Genomic DNA, 23,791 nt, shown 5'->3' on the forward strand with positions numbered 1-23,791 from the left:
GTTATATGTTGTTGTGAAAAGGATATCACATTATTACTTTAATTATATCATAAACATAGTATATATTTTATGGTAAATGGAACGTTGTTGCTTGCTAGTCGTTTTAATTAACAATAATCTTTTTAACCTGGGCCTTAAAACTAGGATTTGTGCAGTTAAATACATCAACCTGAGAGAAGTCATTGTTGTAAGTTCGTGCAATTCGAGTAAGTACACAATTACTAGCACTAGTTAGTCGCATGCCTAGGTACATGCAACAAGTGCGGGTCTGCGGACGGCGAGCAAGGGTAGCTCGCCGCCCGACCAGAACCAGACCCGTGCGTACGGCGCGTCGCGTTCCGCGCGCGCCTCAAAGAGCCAGACCCAGATGGGGCCCAGTCGGGCTGATGCCGCATCCGGAGCTGCGGACAACGTAAAAGGACTGTCTCCGGCTCAAAGCAGGAGAAGGAAAGGGGTGGTTTTTAGTCAGTAAGAGTCTGCCACTCCCTCCAGCCTCACCCAAGGCGGGAGAAGTCATAGGATGATTTTCCCCCCTCAAAAAAAAGGTACATGCAACATTGGCGTATGGCGAGTGCGTCGCAGGGGAGCGTTAAATTTTTAAATATAGCTTCTATTTTTATATTATTTACAACAGTTTTTCTAAATAAAACAGCATTTTATTAGTCACAGTCGTCTTATTATTTATTAATTATCACATAATGAGATCAGCAAAAAAAATATAAAATTAGATACAAAATTGTATTATTACTTATCACACAAAAAATATATTTATTTTCAATGTTATATTGATGTTTTAAATTTTCTTAAACAGACGAGTTTTTACTCAAATAGTTGTTAATGAGGTAATGCATTAGCTATTTGGAGGGGCATGAGGTTAGTTGGGTTAGGTGGGGGGAGCTACTAAAGACCCCCCATTAAAAGGAAAAAGCGAGGAAAATTCCTGTTTCTTTAGGTTTTTTTTTTTTGAGGTTAAGTTCTATAAAACTGCTTATTTTATAGCAAAAAGATATGAAGTGGCGTTGAGGGTCACAGTTCTAACATAACCTAACCTATCCAAGTCAGAGTTGTTCAAGTCCCTCTAGTAAGGGTAACTAGTAGCAATAGGGTATAACTATAAACCATAGATAACATAGATACCGAATGAACCAGAGACTAAATTCATTATTTTATTTGACATTTGACCAATGAAGACGAAATGTCGATAATTTTTCTGTACTTAACCGCAAAATTTTAAATTATATTTTTTCAAAAACTGCAAATTACCTCGATAAATGCCAATAAGGTAGTGTTTCAGGTAATTATTTCCTATTTTTTAATACCAAAAATACCGAAAAAATAATGCTAAACTAGAGCCAACCCGTTAATTTGTTCTGCTTTTAGAAATAATGCAATGAAAAAGGATTTTTTTGTTAAAATAATCATTTAATTTGCTGAGCATGACTTCTTGAAAATTAGGACAAAATAATGTGATGAACAGGTTTTGTTGTAATTACTGGTTAATATGCGACTGAGATAGTTATTTTGCTTCGAAATATGGAAAATTTGCTGTGCAGTTAGTATTTCTGCTATGTATAAAGTATTTTTGTAAAAATAAATTTAACTGTATTGCATTATGAGGAAAAAGTAATGTCATATTGATGTATAATTTCGATTTATCTGCAGTTTGAGTTTTGCTAAACATTTACTTAGTTTATTTGTAGTGAAGCAAGTTATTTGATGTAAAACAGAATATAAATGATGAGTATGTATTGATAGACGATTCTTTTATTTGATATGCAATTTATAATATCCCAAAGATTTTAGCATTATTTTCCTAAAAATCTATACATATAATAAATCTGTAGAAGGGTCAATATAATTCTGTACATTGAAAATATTGAAAAAATAAATAGTTACTGGATCGATACCAAACCCAAATATGTGATTAAAAACTTTTTGTCTGTCTGTCTGTCTGTATGTCCAGGCATCATGTGAAAACTAACGGTTCGATTTCGGTGAAACTTGGTATAATTATACTTTATTATCCTGGTAAAATAACGTAGAAAATAAAATCTTAATTTTTCAGTTTTATACTACAGAACGCGAGCTCAACAGCAGTAGCTCTAATAGAGGGATTTCCCGTATTTAGATCCAATAGATATTATAAGATGTCATTGTCAGAGTTACTCAAAATGGAGAAATGAAACATCCACGCGAAGACCGATATCCGCGCGGACGGAGTCGCGGGCGGAAGCTAGTGATAAATATAAATGTTTTTGAACTTAGTTAACTCTTACAACGAATTAGAACGTAAGTGTTTACTCCGATTTGGTTCCACAAAAAATGAGAGGATTATTTGAACAAATAAATAATTTTATAAGGAAATTTTCTAAATATAGGAAGTATAATAAAATTTGTTCTTTCAAAATACGTTTTTCAATATGTTTCCTTAATAAATATGTTTCCTGTCCATTAATCAAGTGAGACTCAAAACCTTTTTGTAAGAAAACAAAATTTAAGGGTTGTTTGGGAATCGAGGATTAGGAAGATTGGGAAGAGAAGCATGGCCCTTCAACACAGTATCACGTGTGTTTATTTTATTTTAAACGTTGCACGAGACACCTAGACCCGATACAACAACTTGGGGATCACACAAAGAGTTGCTCCGTGCGGGAATCGAACCCCCTGCACATTGCACGGCAGCCAGTTGCCCAGCCCTCGCGTCGTTCCTACTCCTGCTTCTGGAGCCGGAGCCCCGGTAAGCCCACTACGTAGTCCGCAGCTCCGGATCATCAGCCCTACTGGTCTGATGGCTCTTTTAGGCGTTTGTGAAAAAGATGGAAGGCTGATGAATTAGTTTTAAGTATAAGTTTTTAAACTGACATGGTCACTAACACTATTATTAGAACTTATGACGGGATATTTACCATGTTTATTCATTTTGACGAGTTTCCGATACATTTTACGTTATATCCGTGATCATGGCGCTTGCAACAGTGCCGAAATATAAACATGGTAAATATCCCGTCATAAGTTCTAATAATAGTTTTAAGTAATAAACATTATTGTTCTTTTTGTGTGAGATAGATGTAAATATATGTGATTTTTTTATTTTTTTTTTTATTTATTTCTTAGCATGAAATAACAGTAATTAATCTATAAGGTACAATGCAAACATTACTTAAAGGTAAACACCGCATACCAAAAAGAATAAAAGAGAATCTTAAAACTAAACTAAAATAAATTGAGACTTAAAACTAAATAAACTTTACAAGAAAAATTAAATGAAATGACTTACAAATAAAGCTGAAATACAAATAACTAAAAAACTAACTAAACAATACTTATAATATTACTTAAAATACGTTTTTTCGTAGGCTCGGAATCAAAGTGAAAGTCAATACTGTCACTGAGACTGTTCACAACTCTAGACAGTCTCGCGCATGGAGAATTGGGTAGTATCCTCGGTCAAAAATAAATTATTACAACTTTTCAATACAATAAAATATTAAAAAATAATCACACTCTCATTCATAAATTTGATGAACTATTTAATTTTCGATTTTTTCTAGCTAAATTTTTACAATTAAGTCTGCTATTTGACGTCAAAAACTTATGACGTCATAACGCACTATTTCATACAAAGTTCATAGAAAATATCGTTTTTGATGTTTCGAAAAAAGTATTGAATTTGACTAGTAGGAAACTAGCCCATTAGCACCTAAAACTGTCTTTCTTAGAGGTGGGCAGAGCGGTGTGATTGGTTTGCGAGGGATCCTAGATGGGACATTAAATCTAATCAAAGCCAGTAACCTTGGACAATCAATTTGGTGTTAAAGAATCTTAGATGCAAACATTGCCTCATTGATCCTTGTGCGATGACGATTGACGTGTAAAAGTGTTATTTTATAACCTATTTGCAAAATAAATATCATTTATCATTTATGCTCCAAGGTTTTCATATTAAAACGTTCTAAGCGGCATTTGTAAGAGCGTATTTTTTTAGCAATACCATTTAGGAATGCTAAGTGCCAGACAAATCGTTTTTGACATCGCTCGAGACGCAGAACTTGGTTTGCATAATGGGGACGCCAAACTACGCTACAGTATTCTATGATACTACGTACCAGACTGTTGTATAATAGTATTTTAGTGCGATTGTCACGAAAACCTTTACTATTTCTAAGCATAAATCCGAGCATTTTGGATGATCTTTTAATTACGTTATCCAAGTGTGGTACGAATGTCATTTTTTTATCGAAAGTAACCCCGAGATCTTTCACATTTTCCACTTCAGATATTTCATGAGAATCGACGTAATAGGCATGGCTTAGGGCTTGCGTTTTTCTCGTAAATTTTACGTGGTAGCATTTTTTTGCATTAAGCAACATTCCGTTGCTTTTACACCACAAAATTAATCTATTAAGATCACTTTGTAGATTCCTGGCATCTCGATCTGATTCAACTATTTTCACATACTTGAGATCGTCAGCATACATAAAAACTTCAGAAAATTTGAAACATTCTGGAATATCATTAATGAAAAAGTTAAACAAGATGGGGCCCAGAAGTGAACCTTGGGAAACATCGGAAGAAACTGTTTGCAAGCCTGACTGATACCCATTAACTACAACAGAAAAAACTCTAAACATCAAATAAGATGATATCCAACCAAACAAGGATCCTGATATGCCATAAGCTCGTAATTTATTTATAAGAACTTTATGCGATACTTTGTCAAATGCCTTGGAAAAGTCGGTGTAGATCACGTCAGCTTGATGTCCCTGATCAATGGCATGTATTAGTAGTTCAGTGAACGAAACTAAATTGGTATTTGTGGATCGGCGCGAAACAAATCCGTGTTGGTTATCACTTAAATACAATCGTAAATGCTTCTGGAAATACGGACTGAGAAGCGCTTCAAAGATCTTAGCAAAAGCTGACAGTATCGATATAGGCCTATAGTTACTAATAGCTGTACTATCATCTGATTTATAAACCGGCACAACTTTAGCCATTTTCCATTTTTGAGGAAATACACCTGTTTTAAGGGATTTATTGTAAATCAGTGTCAGAGGTTGAGCCAGCTCGGAAAAACAATTAGATGTGGCGACACATCTGACAAGTGACAGGTGACAGAAGTCGCACATAGACTATCGACGAGCAAATCAACGGATGACGTCATAAATATCCTGCATCGCACATATGAAGTTGACATGCGAAATAACACGGATAGAAAATCCCAACGAACAACAGTCGGGTAGAAAGCCCGCCAGACACGATCACCTCGCCTGGTCGGAGGATCCTGCTTTTCTTAGGGAACTTTACTCGCTGTTCCCTAAAGCTATAAATACTGGATGCACTCCATCAGGGCCTGCACCCTTTCTGGTATTTATATGTTTTAGTTTCTTTTGCACACATCTCTGTTCTATAAGAGGACAGCTGAGGCACAAACTGTTCTGGTCCAGGACACGTAAATTTTCGGACATGTACTCGGTATCAGAAAGCTCATCATCACGGGTGCTGTATACAGATGAAAAGTGTTCTGCGAACATCTCACATATTTGGCTAACATCAGATGAATTTACTGAACCGTTTGTCATTTCTTTAGGGTATGCGCTTGACCCACCTCGTCTAGCCTTAACATAAGACCAAAAAAGCTTAGGATCTCTCCTAAGCTCACTTTCAAGACGTTCGGTATATAAATTGTAGCAAGCTGTTGATAATCTATCACAACTTTTGCCTATGTATTTCAATTCTACACCATCCATCGGATTCTTATATTTTTTATAACGCTTCCTAAGCCTATGTTTGGACAGGACATATACCGGACTTTTGGCACACGCAAGTCCAAAATCAGCTGTATTAAGTTTTTTTTCTGCGTTTTTCCGGTTGTAGGTAATTACAGCAGCGAGAAGCTCATCACGTTTCCTAGGGGTAGCAAGCTGGACGACTATGGACCTGGGGCGGGAGTTGTTGGTGCTTATTTTTGCTATGCGAGTAGAGTGTAATACGTCACAATCCTTGACCTCACAACCAACCACTGAGCCTAATTGTTTGACAATAGTAATAAGATTCTCATTTCTATTTTCTGGGAGGCATTGAAGCTCCAGGTTGTTTGACCGAGCATGTTGTTCAAAGTAATTGATTCTGGTATTTAAATCTGAGACTGTGTTTTTCAGGTGTTCATTCTCATTCTTTAGGCATTTCGTTTCGTCACTGATTTCCTTGTATTTAGACTGAAGTTTATCGAATTCCTCGGTGTGAAAAGTTAACGAGGCTTGCAACTCCTGGATATCCTTTCTTACTGGCGCTAACTCCGTGTTGATGGTGTTAACTATAATAGTGTTCATTTGTTGAAGCATTGTGGCGTATTGGACCTGTATAACCTCCTGTACAATAGCACGAACTTCCTCTGCGGTAACAGGATTTGAATTCGGGGGGGAGTTTAAGGCTATCCTTTTATTGCCTCTGGCAGCGGTGACATTCCTTATAGGGGTGGAGTCACATTTTTTTGCAGCACTCCGACATTTTATTTTGTTCATACAGTCGGGGCATTTCCACTGAGAAAAAATCTCAGAATCGCTGGGAATTTCTGGGAGTGTTAGGCAAAGAATGTGGTACGACTTATTACACATAATACAGTTTATGAATTGTTCATTTTCATCAATCCCTTCATTGGTACAACATCCCCATTCAAGAAGCACAGAAGCCATCCTTCTTCAGTATATTGGTTGCACTCGCAGAGAAAATAAAACTCGTCGTCCCTGTGTAATTCGTCCCTTCTGCTTCGCACCAGTGCAATTGGAAGAGGCCCGGAAGATTATCCTTGCTATCAAATCTAGGGCGGTGGGTTGTGATGGTATTTCGCGCGATATGGTCACAACCATGCTGGATCTCCTCCTCCCAATCATAACTCATATCCTAAACTTTTCCATGTACTCCAATGTTTTCCCATCTACATGGCGCAAAGCCTATGTCCGTCCTATTCCAAAGATATCCAACCCCACTCTTCTTACACATTTCCGTCCAATATCCATCCTTCCCTTTTTATCCAAGGTGCTCGAGGCCTGTGTCCATAAGCAACTCTCCAATTTCATTTACCACAACTGACTTATTAGTCCGCTGCAATCTGGATTCAGGCCTGGGCACAGTACTGTCACCGCACTCCTTAAGGTTATTGGCGATGTGAAGGCGGGAATGGAGGCCACTGAGATCACAGTGCTGGTTTTGGTGGACTTCTCAAATGCCTTCAACATGGTCGACCACTACATCCTACTAGCCATCCTCTCCCATCTTTCGGTCTCTGATGATGTACTGGCGTGGTTTTCCTCATATTTTCAGGGGCGCCAGCAGTCAGTCCACGTCGATGAGAGTTCATCAAACTGGAATCACCTGGAAGCTGGCGTCCCTCAAGGCGGTATTCTCTCTCCTCTTCTATTTTCAATTTTCATAAACTTTATTACTTCTGAACGTACGTCTGTGCGTACCATCTGTATGCCGACGACCTACATGTGTACTGTCGGGCTAAAGTCGGACAATTGCCTGAGGCGATCGCGAGGGTGAACGCGGACCTGGCAGCTATACACAACTGGTCTACGAAATATGGAATAGCTGTAAACCCGAATAAATGTCAGGCAATCGTGGTGGGAGGCTCTCGTACCCTGAGCAGGGTTGACGTTGCAGCTATACCGCCTGTTCTGTTCAACGGTGCGATCATCCCGTTCAGCAGTGATGTGAAGAACCTTGGCTTGTACGTTGATAGCAACTTGACCTGGCGTGTTCACGTCACCAGTATATGCCAACGGGTTACTGGAACGCTGCGGTCTCTGTATCGCTTAAGGAACTTTCTTCCGTCCTCCACCAAGATAATGCTTGTCCAGTCCTTGGTTTTCCCCATCTTTGATTATGCTGATGTGTGTTTTTACGACCTGAATGCAGACCTACTCAACAAACTCGACCGCCTTCTGAATAACTGCATTCGATTCGTCTTCAATCTGCGTAAATACGACCATGTCTCTGCATTTCGATTGCAACTAAAGTGGTTGCCCATACGCCAGCGCAGGGAACAACGGGCGTTAACCACTTTATTCTCCCTTCTAAACTCCCCCAATTCTCCTAAATATCTATCCTCTTATTTCCAGTATATAAGCGCAAACCACAGCAAGTATCTCCGCTCCACTAATAATCTTCTCCTACAATGTCCAACTCATCGTACTGACTTCCTTCACTCTTCTTTCTTCATACAATCAATTTTGCTGTGGAATGCGCTGCCTACGGATGTCAGGACGGCGACCAGTCGACTGTCCTTCAAATTTAAGGTTCGTGAGCACCTATGGAAGAGGCTGACAGACTCAACACATACATAGTTCATGTATGTATGTATGTATGATGTATATACAGGGTTTAACGGTAAGTCGACCTAAATCCTTTACGACGTGATAGTTTACATCATTCCTGACTGATTTGACCATGGGACCCCATATCCCAAACTTAACCGTTTTCAAATTATCGGCATTTTAACTTTTTTGATAAAATTTCCCATTTTTTTGGCTATTTCTCCCTTGTTTTGTCTTTGGTGGCTAAATTTTGTTTTGTTTTTGCTTCTTTGTGTAGTAAATTAGTTGCTTTATTATTTTAAAAACTAAAACTGTAAATAACTGTACCAACTGAGTCGTAGCAGACGATCGAATGTTAAAAAAAAGAAATAAATTTGTGATAAGTTGTTTTTCTTTGTAAGATATTTAAAAAAAAGTCTATGACAACTGTGCTGCAAATGTGCGTTAAAATATCTACAATTCTTCAGCTTTCTGATAAGGTATAACATGATAGGGAATAATTTGAATTCTTTGCCAAAACATCGATGAAGTACTAGTTACAAGGTAGTAATAAGAATATCGATATTTAAGCTTCAAATTTAACTTGAGTCAGATAACAAAATAAAACAATCGAAATAGGTAACAAATGAGGTTTATTATTTATTTTTACAGTACATGTTCCACATGTCCGCCCCTGCATGCATTCTGTGTCGTAGGCCACTTTTTACCACACCAGTCGTTAAACCTCTTCTTATTTCATTAGCGGCATCAATTATTTTTTGTCTCAAAACATCAATATTTTGTATTGGGTTCGGTTCATAGACTTTTTTTTAAATATCTTACAAAGAAAAACAACTTATCACAAATTTATTTCTTTTTTTTAACATTCGATCGTCTGCTACGACTCAGTTGGTACAGTTTTTTTTTTTTTTTTTTTTACATTTAATGGGTCGACGTTTGACCGCTATCTCACCTGATGGTAAGTGATGATGTTATTTACAGTTTTAGTTTTTAAAATAATAAAGCAACTAATCTACTACACAAAGAAGCAAAAACAAAACAAAATTTAGCCACCAAAGACAAAACAAGGGAGAAATAGCCAAAAAAATGGGAAATTTTATCAAAAAAGTTAAAATGCCGATAATTTGAAAACGGTTAAGTTTGGGATATGGGGTCCCATGGTCAAATCAGTCAGGAATGATGTAAACTATCACGTCTTAAAGGATTTAGGTCGACTTACCCTTTAACCCTGTATATGTAAGTATATATTGTATTATTTATTGTATACATAATATGATAATTATCAATATAATTATAGTTTATTTATCTTAATAATTCAATATTTTAAAATTAACTTTTAATATTTTAGTGTTGTTACACCTACTGTTGTCTCTCTGCATCACCCCAAGGTTGACTGGTAGAGAATGCCAAATTGGCATTAAGTCCTCCTTTGTATAATGTACATAAAGTGTAAAATAAATAAATAAATAAAACTTAGGCACAATACGTACAATGCGCCGAACCGTCTGCGTTGTTTACTCTATAGCAACGTGAAGTGGTGTGGTTATGCGTCAAGATGCACGGACGCACGCCGCTATAGCACTTATGCGCTGCACGGAACCGCGCAAATGGCGTGTATTACGCGAAATATTGTTTGTCATGCACCCACAGTCGATCAATTGAGATTTTAAAATGTCAAGTTTTGTATCACAAAATGATCGTTTAACACAATTATCACTGCTTTCAATTTATGCAGATATACACAACACACTGATATACAGGGTGACTTTGAATTCCACGTATTCCTCTCGGGAGGTGATAATACAACTAATTTCCTACAAAATTAGCCCTGAGGTCCTTGGGCGGAAAGTGGCTAGTTTCTGAGATATTCAACATTTTTGGTTTTGGTAGAAAAATCCCGAATTGATTACAAAAACATCAATAAATAAAAAACACTGGTTAGATTTTAGTTGTTTTAGTTTTAATCAGTTGCCAATATATCAGTTATCATTCCTAAATACCAATAATGCCAGAAATATCATTCGTTTTAAAATAGCAAGTAATTTCTTATCAAATTTTGTTTTGTGTCACTAATTTGGTTGATAGAAAACTGGATTTATTTAAAAAAATATATATAGCACTAAGCGTACAAACTATTAGAAAAATCTTCCTTGGTTTATTAGCTACCCAGAAAAGTAAAATTATTTACAAAAAACTCAAAAACAAATGAATTTATTGATGATAAGTAGAGTGTAAAGAGAAAAGGGCAATTTCAAAAACATCTTAATTTGCAAAATTTTGTTCAGAGTGACCTCCCCTATGACAAATTAATCAAAAATGTTGAATATCTCAGAAACTAGCCACTTTTCGCCCAAGGACCTCAGGGCTAATTTGGTAGGAAATTGGTTGTATTATCACCTCCCGAGAGGAACACGTCGAATTCAAAGTCACCCTGTATATTAGATCATAACTTTACGAAACATTATTAGCAAAATATTAATGATATTTTAATTATAAAACGGTCTCAAAGATTAGACGATTTTAAACGTGACTTCTCTTCATAAGTCCAAAGATTGATGTGAAGTATTTTATATCACTTTAATTGTATAACTATTGGTTTAAGCTGTAAAATTAAGCATATTTTTCTAATAACAAATAAAGTAATTTTAAAAAGATGCAGTTGTCCTTTTTTCAAGTAGTAGGTACTTATGTCATCAGTCAATAAAAGCGGACTCGAAGCTCTTCAGAGCACAGTCGACTCCGAGATCTAGAGAGCCAACATGTTCCTGAGCAAAGCATCCGTTGTTCTCCTCGTCGCCTTCTTTGGGACCCCATGTAAGTACACATTTTTACCCGACTTCAAAGAACCGGGGGGTTCATAGTTTGACCTGTATGTATATATGTATGTTTGTGTGGGATTATCTCACGTTTGGCTGAACCGATTTTGATTTGAAGTAGGAGAAGGATTTAGGGATATTATATGACTTAAATAAATAGATAATTAAAATGTTCATGCTTACAAAGCAAGGATTGGAGACCGCAGTATAAAAGGTTCAGGTTTATCAGAGAGCGCTGCTGCACGGTCTCTGTCTAATGTGTAGTCTCTTAGTCGGGTATACCACACCCACGGGGAGAGTAGGGGAGATGTATTCTAGTCGACTGGTAATCCTACTAATCCTACTCAATGTTATAAAAGCGAGAGTTTTTATGTTTGTTTCTTACTCTTTCACGTCAAAACGGCTGAAGGAATCGGGATGAAATTTGGAACAAGACTAGATTATGGTCTGGAATAGCACATAGGCTACTTTTTATCCTACGGCAATGCGGGCGAAGCTGCTGGTAGGAGCAAGTTTTTTATATTTATGAAACTAAAATAGTTGTTTCTTCTGCAGGGTTTACGGGAGATGGAGGTGTTTCTGCGAGTCCGTCGCCACAAGTACCAGCAGCGGCACCGCCAGGTCAGTACCTCAATCCGTGTGTATTCGAATGGTACCTAACTCCCTGTTCATCACACATCACATCTACAGCCTATAAGTTGCCACTGCTGACCAAAGACTCTTCTCGCACGAATAAGGTTTGAGCATTAATCACCACGCTTGCTCAATGCGGGTTGGTGATTTCAAACTTTTATTCAGAAATTATAAGCCCAGGTTTCCTCACGATGTTTTCCTTCACTGTTAGTCAGTGGTGTCTAAATAATCTTAGAAAGAAGCGGGCGTCTTGAACGTCCGGGCGATCACAAGATACTACCTATATCCTACTAATATTATAAATTCACAAATGTATATGTTTGTTATTAAGTTTTAATTATTAATTTATTTAAATAATGATTAGACAGCGACAAATAAATATAAAAAGTTCCCTTAATCAACAAGCATGCATGAAAAGACTGATAACTGTTGATGAAGCGAAAGATGTGTAAGAATCGTAGCAATTGGTTCCATTGTCTCTGCCTACCTCCATGGGAGACAGGCGTGAGGTTATGTATGTATGTACATCGATCAATTATCCAGGATCATTTAATTTTACTGTATTTTTTTAAATCAATAACAAATTAGTATCTTTATGGAATTATGTAATTGCTTAGTAAAATGAATTAAATTTTAAACATCATTATTTCCAGCTGCGGCCGCTAACAACCCACCTCAACAACCACCCGTGGCTAACCCACAGCAACAACCCGTGGCTAACCCACAGCAACAACCCGTGGCTAACCCACAGCAACCCGTGGCTTACCCACAGCAACCAGTAGTTTACGCACAGCCACCACCAGTGGCTTACCCACAGCAACAACCCGTGGCTTACCCACAGCAACCAGCAGTTTACCCACAGCAACAACCAGTGGCTTACCCACAGCAACCACAAGTGGTTTACCAACAGCCACCACAAGTGGTTTACGCCCAGCCACCCGCCCCGCCTGCCGCGCCAGCTAAACCTGGTTTTCTAAGTGTGTGGGATGGCATCCACAGTTGGAAACAAGGTGCCGTCCAAGGCATTTTGGGGCTAAACCCTGTGACAGGTTGACATGTTTTTAAATGAAGAGTAAAAATATTACTCAATAAATATTTAATTTACAAACGGTTGTTTTAATTTTTGTCCTTAGTATACGGTAAAATGGGGTGAATAGAAACTCAGGGGGTGAATGGAAACAAATTTTTTTATTAAGATTATTAGTTTTTTTCATATTTTTGGTTTTAATAGAGCATTTTGGTTTTAATATTATTATTATAAAATATTTTAATGGTGTAAACAGTTCTAAATTACGTGAAAACACAACAAATGTTGTCCCTATTCACCCCTGATTTGTTTCTATTCACTCCGTTTTACGGTAAGGTAGTTTTCTAATTTAGATTAATTTAAAACATAAACTTTTCCACCGAATTATAATGGCCCGATTACCCCCCTTCCCAATCTCCGATTCCCCAACAACCCTAAAATTCCAAACCCCCAAAAGGCGTCCACTTCTAAGGCTTCTGGTGTTTCGGGCATCAACAGGCGGTAGCGATTCCTTACCATCAGGTGATCCGTCTCCTCGTTTACCGGCTTATACCATAGAAAAAATACTGGAGGCCCAATCTTCAATAGCCTAATCCCAAATTCCCTACTTATATGTAGAACCAAAATTCCATCCCAAACTCAAATCCTCAAAGGGTCGGCAATCTTCCACCAGCTTCCACTAGAGGATTTTACCCCAGACACACTTTTGACTTATAGCCGACTTAAAAAAAAAAGCGGTTTCATAGTTTGACCAGTATGTATGTATATTTTGCGTGCGAACTTCCTTGTGCGAACTGCTAGGGAGTGGAACTCCTTGCCGGAGTCTGTGTTTCCTGATGGGTATAACCTGGGTGTCTTCAAAGTCCGAGTGAATAGGTTGCTTATGGGCAGACGTGCTCCATCGTAGGCCGCATCATCACTTACCATTAGGTGAGATAGCGGCCAAACGTCGACCCATTAAATGTAAAAAAAAAGTATTTTTGTTTGTTTGTGTGCGATTATCTCGCGTTTGGCGGAATTAATTTTGATGCGTTTTTAGTATAGTATATTTCAGACATTTTTAAGGGGTTACACATAGAACCAGGCTTGATTGTACTGTTAGAGGTAAGCCTTGTGCGTGCGGCGCGCCTCAAAGAGCCATCAGACTACCACAGATGGGGCCCAGCAGGACTGATGCCTGATCCGGAGCTGCGGACTACCTAGCGGGTTTACCGGGGCTCCGGCTTGAAAGGCAGGAGAAGGAACGGGGTGGTTTTAGTTAGTAAGAGTCTGACACTCCCTCTCGCCTCGCCCAAGGCGGGAGAAGTCATTGGATGATTTTCCCCCCTGAAAAAAAAGAGGTAACCCTTGTGACAGTATGGCTACGTCACGTCACCCCTCTATTTAAATTGGGTGCTGGGTTCTGGGACAAATATCGATTTGTAAGTAACTTTACATGCCAAATACAAATAAAATCAAAGTCAAATCATTCACGCAACACTTTATCTCCGAAGGAGTAGGCAGAGGTGAACGTTATAGCATGTAATGCCGCTATACAATGTACACCCACTTTTCACATGTAATAGGGGGTGAGCTTATTGCCATTATATACTGGACACAATTCCCGGCTCCGAGCTACTACTGAGAAATTTTGGAAAAACCGCAAAAAGCCCAATAATACTTTGTCCGACTCGTGAATCGAACCCCTCGAACTCGCTTGTCGACCGATACTCGACCAATGAGGCAGTCAAATCATTTATTCCAATTAAACCATAAATAGGTACTTTTGAAATGTCAACAAATAAAGAAATAAATAATAGTCGGTCAGTGTGTCCGTTAATGAAGCTAGGTCCTCGTTGCAAAAAAAAAGAGGTAAGCCAAAAAGTGCATTATTCTCTTTGAGCTAATTTGAACACTCTTTACAAATACGGCATTATAACAGCCGCGCCGCATGTTCGTAACATTCTAGACAACCTACAACATTACAGCTCTTCTGTGGTCAAGGTACATAGAGCTGTTCATACAGAATTTAATACTTTATTAATTTCATTATTTATTTTATTTTTTCGTTGAAATATTTAGTTGTATTACTACTACTTCTGTGGACGAGTACTACTTGTAGTTTCATTTAAGTCATATGAGTGATCTCCTTGCTGTAATCGTGACGTCACGCGATATTTCAAATCAGTATATCGTCGAAAGTATTTAATTCTGTAAGAAAAAAAAAAACGCGTCTAAGGGTGCTTTGCATGTCTAAGGGTTTGCTATCAGAAATGTGCTATGTAGATTGTAGGTATGCTACGAAGATGTAATAGCTTTTTTTTTTGAGGGGGGAAAATCATCCAATGACTTTCTCCCGCCTTTAGTGTCAGACTCTTACTGACTAAAAACCACCCCGTTCCTCCTGCTTTTAGAGCCGGAGTCCCGGTAAACCCGCTAGGTAGTCCGCAGCTCCGGATCAGGCATCTGCCCTACTGGGCCCCATCTGTGGTGAAGATGTAGTAGCTAAGCTGTGAAACTATGTGACTGCTTCCACTGATACTAAGCTATGTAGCTGTGCGCAGCTCGAGTATGCGATCTATCGATAGTAGGGAGGCAATCTATAGCACACATCTTTCTATATAAAAAACATAGCTTAGTTAAGTCCGTTTCCACCAGTGCTAAGCTGTGTACCGATTAATATAATTGGTGGAAGCCAAATGCATCCACAGTAACGTAGGATATTACTTCTTCCGGAGCTACGGACTACCTAGGGGCTTACCGGGGCGGCTCGAAATGATGGAGTAGGAACAGGGTGCTTTATAGTCAGTAACATTCTGACACTCCCTCTCATGGAGAGAGAAGCGATGAGATGATTTTCCCCCCCCTAAAAAAACATAGCACTTCTCTGAAGAGAAGCACCCTAATGTTTTAAATTAATCTACCAGACGGACATTAAAATTTAAATTAAGAAACTACCAAAAGGACAACAATTAAAACAACCGTTTATGAATTGAACATTTTAATGAGTAAGATCTTCAACTAAAATGCTCTTCGTCACCCTTAGTTTGGTTGGCAAGGCATTTGGGTTGGCTGGCTGGAGATACACCTGCTGTGGTACCTGTGGGTAAGCCACTATTTGCTGTGGGTGAGCCACTAGGCGTTGCTGTGGGTGAAACTGTTGTTGATGCGGGAAAAACGGTTGTTGATGCGGGTTGTTAGCGGCCCCATCTGGAATAATGATGTTTAAAGTCAATTCATTTTACTAAGCAATTACATAATGTATATAGTACATAAACTCACGCCTATCTCCCATAGGGGTAGACAGAGACAATTGAACGCCAATTGCTACGACTCTCACACACCTCTTTCGCTTCATCAACAGTCATCAGTCTTTTCATGCATGCTCGTCGGTTAAGGGTACTTTTAATTTATCGATGGCTAATCATTATAGGCTGTAGATGTGATGTGTGATGAACAGGGAGTTAGGTACCATTCGAATACACACGGATTGAGGTACTGACCTGGCGGTGCCGCTGCTGGTACTTGTGGCGCCGGACTCGCAGAAACACCTCCATCTCCCGTAAACCCTGCAGAAGAAACAACTATTTTAGTTTCATTTTTTTTTTTGGGACAAGGCCGCCACAACCTCCCATGCCATGAAGTCCGGCGCGTCCCAGGGACATGAATGACTGTCTTGGATCCTCGCAACGAAATAAATCAGAAGATGCGTTATGTAGAGTGAGAAGAAGAAAAAACGATAGTTTCCACTTCCCTTGGTGAATTTAATTGCAGGAGACTGAATGACTAAAGCGTAAGGTGCACAAAAGAGATTGCACAACTGGGAGAAGCCCAGTTGCCAAGCACCATGGAAATTTGACTTAAAACTAAATGGGTCCTATGTGTGAGCTGTTATACTTGCTTCCAATAATAGGCAAGTATGGCAAAAACGGCTAAACGCATGGAAATTTGTTCTAGACTCCATAAGGTGCGTATAATAAACTACAACTGATGAAACGGGCGAAAAATATGATTGTGTTATTATACGCTTCGACACTGCTGGGCCGGCTCGACCGGAGTGATACCACGGCCTCAAAGAAAACCCACATGAAACAACGCTTGCGTTGTGTGAGTGAGGTTACCGGCAGCCGAATCACCCCACTTCCCATTCTTCCCAATCCTCGATTCCCCAACAACCCTTAAATGCCTAACCCCCGAAAGGCCGGCAACGTACTTGTAACGTACTCGAGTGAATAGGTTGCTTATGGGCAGACGTGCTCCATCGTAGGCCGCATCATTACTTACCATCAGGCGAGATAGCGGCCAAACGTCGGCCCATTTAAGTAAAAAAAATAAAAACGCCATGGTGTTTCGAGTGCCCATGGGCGGCGACGATTGCTTACCATCAGTGATCCGTCTGCTCGTTTACCGGCTTATACCATAAAAAACAGTACTAAGTTCTTAGTCCCCTCATGATGTGTGTCCCATATGAAGGTTAAAGGAAAAATATTCAAAAACGTATTTTAAAAGGAAAAATGGTACCTCCTATATTTAGAATATTTATATTACTTTTTTAATGAATGCTCATATTTTTTGTGAACATGTCTCATTTTTTGTCATCCAATCGGTGTGACTAAGGTTCTAATTGGCTATAAAAGTTCACTGATGTTAACTGATTTCAAAAAACGTTTATATTGTGTGTCATTGTTTATTTATCAAATAAAACTATTTGCCGAATTAATTGGACATTTTGAGGAAAATAATGCTAAAAATCTTATGTAATAGTGTAAACTAGCTTTTTCCCGGATTTAGTACATTCGGCCATGGTGCGGAGCGAGACGAATTTCCTTTTACGGGACAAGTCCGCCCAAACCTCTCAAAACATCTGCAACTCCTGTGCACCAGGATCTACAGTAGATACAACCATGAAAACACCGGAACACTGAAGTCCGGCGCGTCCCAGGGACATGAATGTCTGTCTTGGATCCCGCAACGAAATAAATCAGGAGATATTATTGGAGGAGAAGAAAAACACGATAGTTACCACTTCCCTCCGTGAATTTGAGCGGAGGGGAGCGAAGGAAACTGGGAAGTCGTATTTTCCTTCTGCGAAGCAGTCATGCTAGCTCAGGAGGAGGCGGAGCGCGTGAGGGAACGATCCTCCTCACGTCCCAGTCGCAGACACTCTGGGCGTCATTTTTGAGAAATTTTAAGAACAACCCGTGGCTAATCCTCAGCAACAACCCGTGGCTACCCCTCAGCAACAACCTGTGACTAACCCTCAGCAACAACCTGTGACTACCCCTCAGTGCAAGGAAAAGAACGTAGTTATTAATAATAATATTCGATGCTAGTCTTGTCACCGTGTCAGTGGCGAGTGGTGGGGAAATAAAAGCGAACCCAAAGCTCTTCAGAGCACAGTCGACTCCGAGATCTAGAGAGCCAACATGTTCCTGAGCAAAGCGTCTTTTGTTTTGCTCGTCGCTTTCTTGGGGACCTCTTGTAAGTAAACATTATTAACATTACTTACTTGATTAAATTTTATTTTATAACTGACGTGAAACAACGCTTGTGTTGTGTGAGTGAGATTGCCGAAGCCCGATTACCTCCCTTCCCAATCTTCCCAATCCTCGATTCCCCAACGACCCTTCAATTCCTAACCCCCAAAAGGTTAGCAACGCACTCGTAACGCTTCTAGCGTTTCAAGTGTCCATGGGCGGCGGCGATTGCTTACCATCAGGTGATCCGTCTGCTCGTTTACCGGCTTATACAATAAAAAAGCCTTAATATATAATATTATTATGCCTTTGATCACCGTCATCAACACAGCTGTCATAGCCATCTATAATCTAAACCGTCGCGAATCTCTCAAGGATAAGTTTGAGGAGATCAATATTATGACCGTTTCATGTCAATTTATTTATAAATATAATATTATGTACTAGCTTCCGCCCGCGACTCCGTCCGCGCGAATGTTTTATTTCTCCATTTTGAGTAAATTATAAATATCTATTGGACCCGAATCTGGCAATACTAATAATAAAGGAGATTCCTCTATTGACCTACTGGTGTTGAGATTTTTCAGGATAAAAAGTATCCTATTTTATGCCCAGGATAATAAAGTATAAATATACCAAGTTTCATCGAAATCGAACCGTTAGTTTTCACGTGATGCGTTACAGACAGACAGACAAAAAATATTTTTAATCACATATATGAAGAAGTTAGGAAAAATCTAAACTTGTTTGGTAAAGTGTCTGACAAACACGACTATCAAACTAGACATAAGGATAGACGATGCAGTCACATAGGTATATATAAATATAACATATAATATATATACCCGCGCCACTGCGAAGATGATGACGGATATATTCTAGTTCACTGATCATTTTCCCTGACATTAAAATCGTCATTTCTTCCGCAGTGTTGGGAGACGGATCTGTTTCAGCGAGTCCAACTCCACAAGAAGCAGCCCCCACACCACAGGACCCGCTGAATACTGGAACTGTTAATGGAAACCCGAATCCAGCGCCTCCAAACGGTAAATAAGTTTGATAAAAATTCGATCGTGCCTGGCGGGCTTTCTGCCCAACTGCTGTTCGTTGGGATTGTCTATCCATGTTTATTCGCATGTACACTTCACATATACATACGATGTAGGATTTATGACGTCATTTATTGATTAATTGTACATGTAAATGTACATATGTGGGCACTATGTTTGAAACAACCGCTATTTTATATTCTTTACAAATTGGTTTTATTGTCCTTTTAGTTTTGACGCTGTATTGTCGTTACATTGTTCCTACATATATATACAATAGGTAAATGATCAAATAATGTATCAGAGATATTGTAAAAATATTTTTTTTAAAGAGTAACGATGTTACTTGCTCGTTCTTCTCCATTCGAAGCTACACTTTGGAACGAGCGCCTAGCTTCACTCATCATCATCAGCCGAGAGACGTCCACTGCTGAACAAAGGCCTCCCCCTTGGTCCTCCACGTAGAACGACAAGCCGCCACCTGCATCCACTGGCTCCCCGCCACTCTGACGATGTCGTCGGTCCACCTAGTGGGAGGTCTGCCCACGCTGCGTCTTCCGGTCCGCGGTCGCCACTCAGTCACCTTCCTGGCCCAGCGGCCATCAGTCCTCCGAGCGACGTGGCCTGCCCATTGCCACTGCAACCTGCATATTTTGAGAGCTATGTCTGTAACTCTTGTTCTTTGGCGAATTTCCATATTTCGGATTTTGTCGCGCAAAGATACTCCGAGCATAGCTCTCTCCATCGCGCGCTGGGCGACTCTGAGCCTTTCTAAAAGGCCAGCAGTTAGGGACCATGTCTCGGTACCGTACGTCATCACTGGCAACACACACTGGTTGTACATCCTGGTCTTCAGACACTGCGGGATTTTTGACGAGAAGACTTCATGCAACTTCCCAAATGCTGCCCATCCGAGTTGGATTCTTCGGGCGACCTCTTTCTCGAAGTTGGACCTACCTAGCTGGATGATCTGACCCAGGTATGTGTAGTGGTCTACAACTTCGAGTATATCGTTCCCAACGACAACCGCTATAGGTCCAACATGGACATTTGACATGATTTTCGTCTTGTCCATGTTCATTTTAAGGCCCACCTGTTGGGAAACGGTATTGAGGTCGCTGAGCATGGTATTCAGCTCTTCCAGTGACTCTGCCATTACGACTATGTCATCGGCGAAACGGAGATGAGTGATGTATTCGCCATTAATGTTGATGCCGCGTCCGCTCCAGTCCAAGAGCTTAAAAACGTCCTCCAGTGCGTTCGTGAACAGTTTCGGAGATATAACGTCTCCCTGTCTCACGCCCTTCCGCAACTGGATTGGCCTCGTAGTCTCTTCCTGGAGTCGGATGCGCATGGTGGCGTTGTTATACAAACACTTCAAAACCTCGATGTATCTATAGTCGATGTGGCACCGCTGGAGAGACTGCAGCACCGCCCAGGTTTCGATTGAATCGAAGGCTTTCTCATAGTCCACAAACGCCAAGCATAGTGGCAAGTTATACTCCTCGGTCTTCTGTATAACCTGCCGCAGCGTATGAATGTGGTCTATGGTACTGAAACCTTTTCGGAATCCGGCTTGTTCGGGAGGCTGGAAGTCATCAAGCCTGCGTTCGAGACGGTTCGTGATGACCCTCGAAAACAGCTTATACACATGGCTCAGAAGTGAGATAGGTCTGTAGTTCTTTAGCAGACAGTTGTCGCCTTTTTTAAAGAACAGAACCACCACACTCCGTTGCCATGCTGCCGGCGTGGTTCCCTCGAGTAAGGTCTCGCCTAGCTTTACTGACGGACAATTCAATTTGACGTTTCAAAAGTGCCTAATTTAGGATTAATTGAAATAAATGCTTTGACTTTGAATTCGTCGATCGTTTATTTGTAACTTCTGTCATCTGTCCCTTGCCATGTCATGTGTCGCGACACTCCCCACACAAGTAAATAAAACTAAATTTAAATATATATGGGATATTAGGCAGGGAAAAGAAAAGCTTCCGTCTTGAAATAAACTAATTTGTATTTCTTCTTGAAAAATTAAATGTCTTACGGCTAGCTCTCGTCGTCTTTTTCTTTTTCCACTCTTCTCTGTCAAATTTGAATTTTACATTTCACTATCATTCTCTCACTCGTATACATACTTCTATCTCACTCTTACACTCACGTTCCGTTTCCCACAATTATTTAGATTTAATTGTTTAAAAGTTTTTTCTCGTTAGATATTTATATATCTGACTGAATCGTTCATTACTAATTTACAATTTTGTCTTTCAGCAGAGTCCGAACAACCACAGCAACCACCAGTGGCTACCCCTCAGCAACAACCTGTGGCTAACCAACAGCAACCGTCACTAATTAACGTACAGCAACCACCAGCGTCGAACACAAACCAATCACTTGTGGTGAACACAAACCAATCACCAGTTTTAAACACACAAATAGCACCAGTTTCAAACACACAGCTATCAATTGTGTCTAACGGGCAGCAACCAGCAGTGTTTAACGGAACACAATCACCAGTGTCCTACGGTGATCAATCACCAGTGTATAATGGACAGCAATCACCAGTTTTTATCGGACAGCAATCACCAGTGTCCAACGAGCAGCAATCACCAGTGCCCAACGGGCAGCAATCACCAGTGTCCAACGGGCAGCAATCAGCAGTGTTTAGTGGGCAGCAATCACCAGTGTCCTACGGTAATCACTCACCAGTGTATAATGGACAGCAATCACCAGTGTTTATTGGGCAGCAATCACCAATGCAACAACCCGTGGCTAACCCTCAGCAACAACCCGTGGCTACCCCTCAGCAACAACCCGAGGCTACCCCTCAGCAACAAAACGTGACTAATCCTCAGCAACAACCCGTGGCTAACCCACAGCAACAAACCATGGCTACCCCTCAGCAACAACCCGTGGCTACACCTCAGCAACAACCCGTGGCTACCCCTCAGCAACAACCCGTGACTACCCCTCAGCAACAACCCATGGCTACCCCTCAGCAACAACCCGTGGCTACCCCTCAGCAAGAACCCGTGGCTACCCCTCAGCAACAACCCGTGGCTAACCCGCAGCAACAAACCATGGCTACCCCTCAGCAACAACCCGTGGCTACCCCTCAGCAAGAAGCCGTGGCTACCCCTCAACAACAACCCGTGGCTACCCCTCAGCAACAACCCGTGGCTACCCCTCAGCAACAACCCGTGGCTAACCCTCAGCAACAACCCGTGGCTACCCCTCAGCAACAACCCGTGGCTACCCCTCAGCAACAACCCGTGGCTACCCCTGAGCAACAACCCGTGGCTACCCCTCAGCAACGACCCGTGGCTAACCCGCAGCAACAACCCGTGGCTACCCCTCAGCAACAACTCGTGGCTACCCCTCAGCAACAACCCGTAACAAACCCTCAGCAACAACCCGTGGCTACCCCTCAGCAACAACCTGTGGCTACCCCTCAGCAACAACCAGCGGCTTACCCACAGCAGCAACAGTTTTACCCACAGCAGCAACAGTTTTACCCACAGCAGCAACCAGTAGTTTACCCACAGCAACCAGTAGTTTACCTACAGCAACCAGTAGTTTACCAACAGCCACCACAATTGGTTTACGTCCAGCCAGCCTATTCGATTGCCACGACACCTAAACCTCCTATTCTAGGTGTGTGGGATGGGATCCGCGATTGGGCTCAAGGTGCCTACCAAGGGGTTGCGGGGTAAAACCCTTTGACAGGTTGACATGTTTTTTAATTGAAGAGTAAAATTTTTTTAAGGAGAAATGTCTAAATTACTCAATAAATGTTTGATTCACCAACGGTTGTTTTAATTTTTGTCCTTAGTATAAGGTAGTTTTCTAATTAAAGTTTTAATGTCCGTCTGGTAGATTAATTTAAAACATTGCGGTGCTTTTCCACCAGAGAAGTTAGGTAAGGTTAGGCCCGATTACGTGGTTCGATGATGGAAAGGACTAGGGAGAAATAAAGTTGTACAGTTCCTCCGCACTCGATCTGGTTATACGTAATAAGCTCTTAAAACCTCTGACGTACTAACCACTATAAACACACGTCATAATGACAGAAAATAAGATTTAAAAAAAGGCAATTTAAAAAACTAAAACACCCGACTCTATGTATAATATGAAAATCAAAAAACCCTAAAACAAGAAAATCGGGGCCCTTTCTAACTATGAAGACTTAGTGACGACACATACGGCTGGCTTTCTAGAATGGGTCCCGACTGCTTCAATTTTAAAAATCCGCCATTTTGTATTTTTTTTATTATTGATATATACAACGTGTAACAAAAAGGGGGTATACATATCAAGTACACGGCTTCTAGATAACATAACCAACGATACGGTAAGGTTTTTTTAAACTAATTTTTTCATGGTACCAAGATATGAATTTTTCAAATCGCGCCGCCGCGTGATTCAAAATTAGGTAGACAGGTACTAGGCATCAATTGACAGAATAAATGTTTCGTAATATTAGCGAGTGATCCCTGTA

The 23,791-nt window shown here is 40.3% G+C and overlaps 2 protein-coding genes across 5 annotated transcripts in view; both read left to right on the forward strand.

Moving 5' to 3' along the window:
• Positions 1-12,875, forward strand: part of LOC118278470 (calcium-binding protein P-like) — a 28,565-nt gene extending 15,690 nt beyond the window's left edge. The window contains exons 2-4 of one of the 3 annotated variants that reach the window (XM_050703802.1): positions 11,690-11,755; positions 12,421-12,524; positions 12,570-12,875. In XM_050703802.1, coding sequence (XP_050559759.1) covers positions 11,690-11,755; positions 12,421-12,524; positions 12,570-12,821 — 422 coding nt within the window. In that variant the 3' untranslated portion in view covers positions 12,822-12,875. Of the gene's footprint in view, positions 1-10,990; positions 11,133-11,689; positions 11,756-12,420 lie in introns of those variants that run through there. The other 2 variants (XM_050703799.1, XM_050703801.1) reach the window with 2 other exon arrangements.
• A 5,294-nt stretch (positions 12,876-18,169) lies between these two features.
• LOC118278454 (uncharacterized) lies at positions 18,170-23,098 on the forward strand. 2 transcript variants are annotated; one of them, XM_050703608.1, is made up of 3 exons: positions 18,170-18,254; positions 19,180-19,296; positions 21,568-23,098. In XM_050703608.1, exons 1-3 carry the CDS (start codon positions 18,200-18,202, stop codon positions 23,004-23,006), a joined length of 1,611 nt encoding a protein of 536 aa, XP_050559565.1. In that variant the 5' UTR covers positions 18,170-18,199; the 3' UTR covers positions 23,007-23,098. The 2 variants fall into 2 exon arrangements, with proteins under 2 accessions (XP_050559565.1, XP_050559564.1); XM_050703607.1 differs by having other exon boundaries at positions 18,180-18,254; positions 21,565-23,098.
• Positions 23,099-23,791: the final 693 nt, after the last annotated feature.

Source organism: Spodoptera frugiperda, chromosome 24, assembly GCF_023101765.2.
Source record: "Spodoptera frugiperda isolate SF20-4 chromosome 24, AGI-APGP_CSIRO_Sfru_2.0, whole genome shotgun sequence".
NCBI classification, from domain to species: Eukaryota; Metazoa; Arthropoda; class Insecta; order Lepidoptera; family Noctuidae; genus Spodoptera; species Spodoptera frugiperda.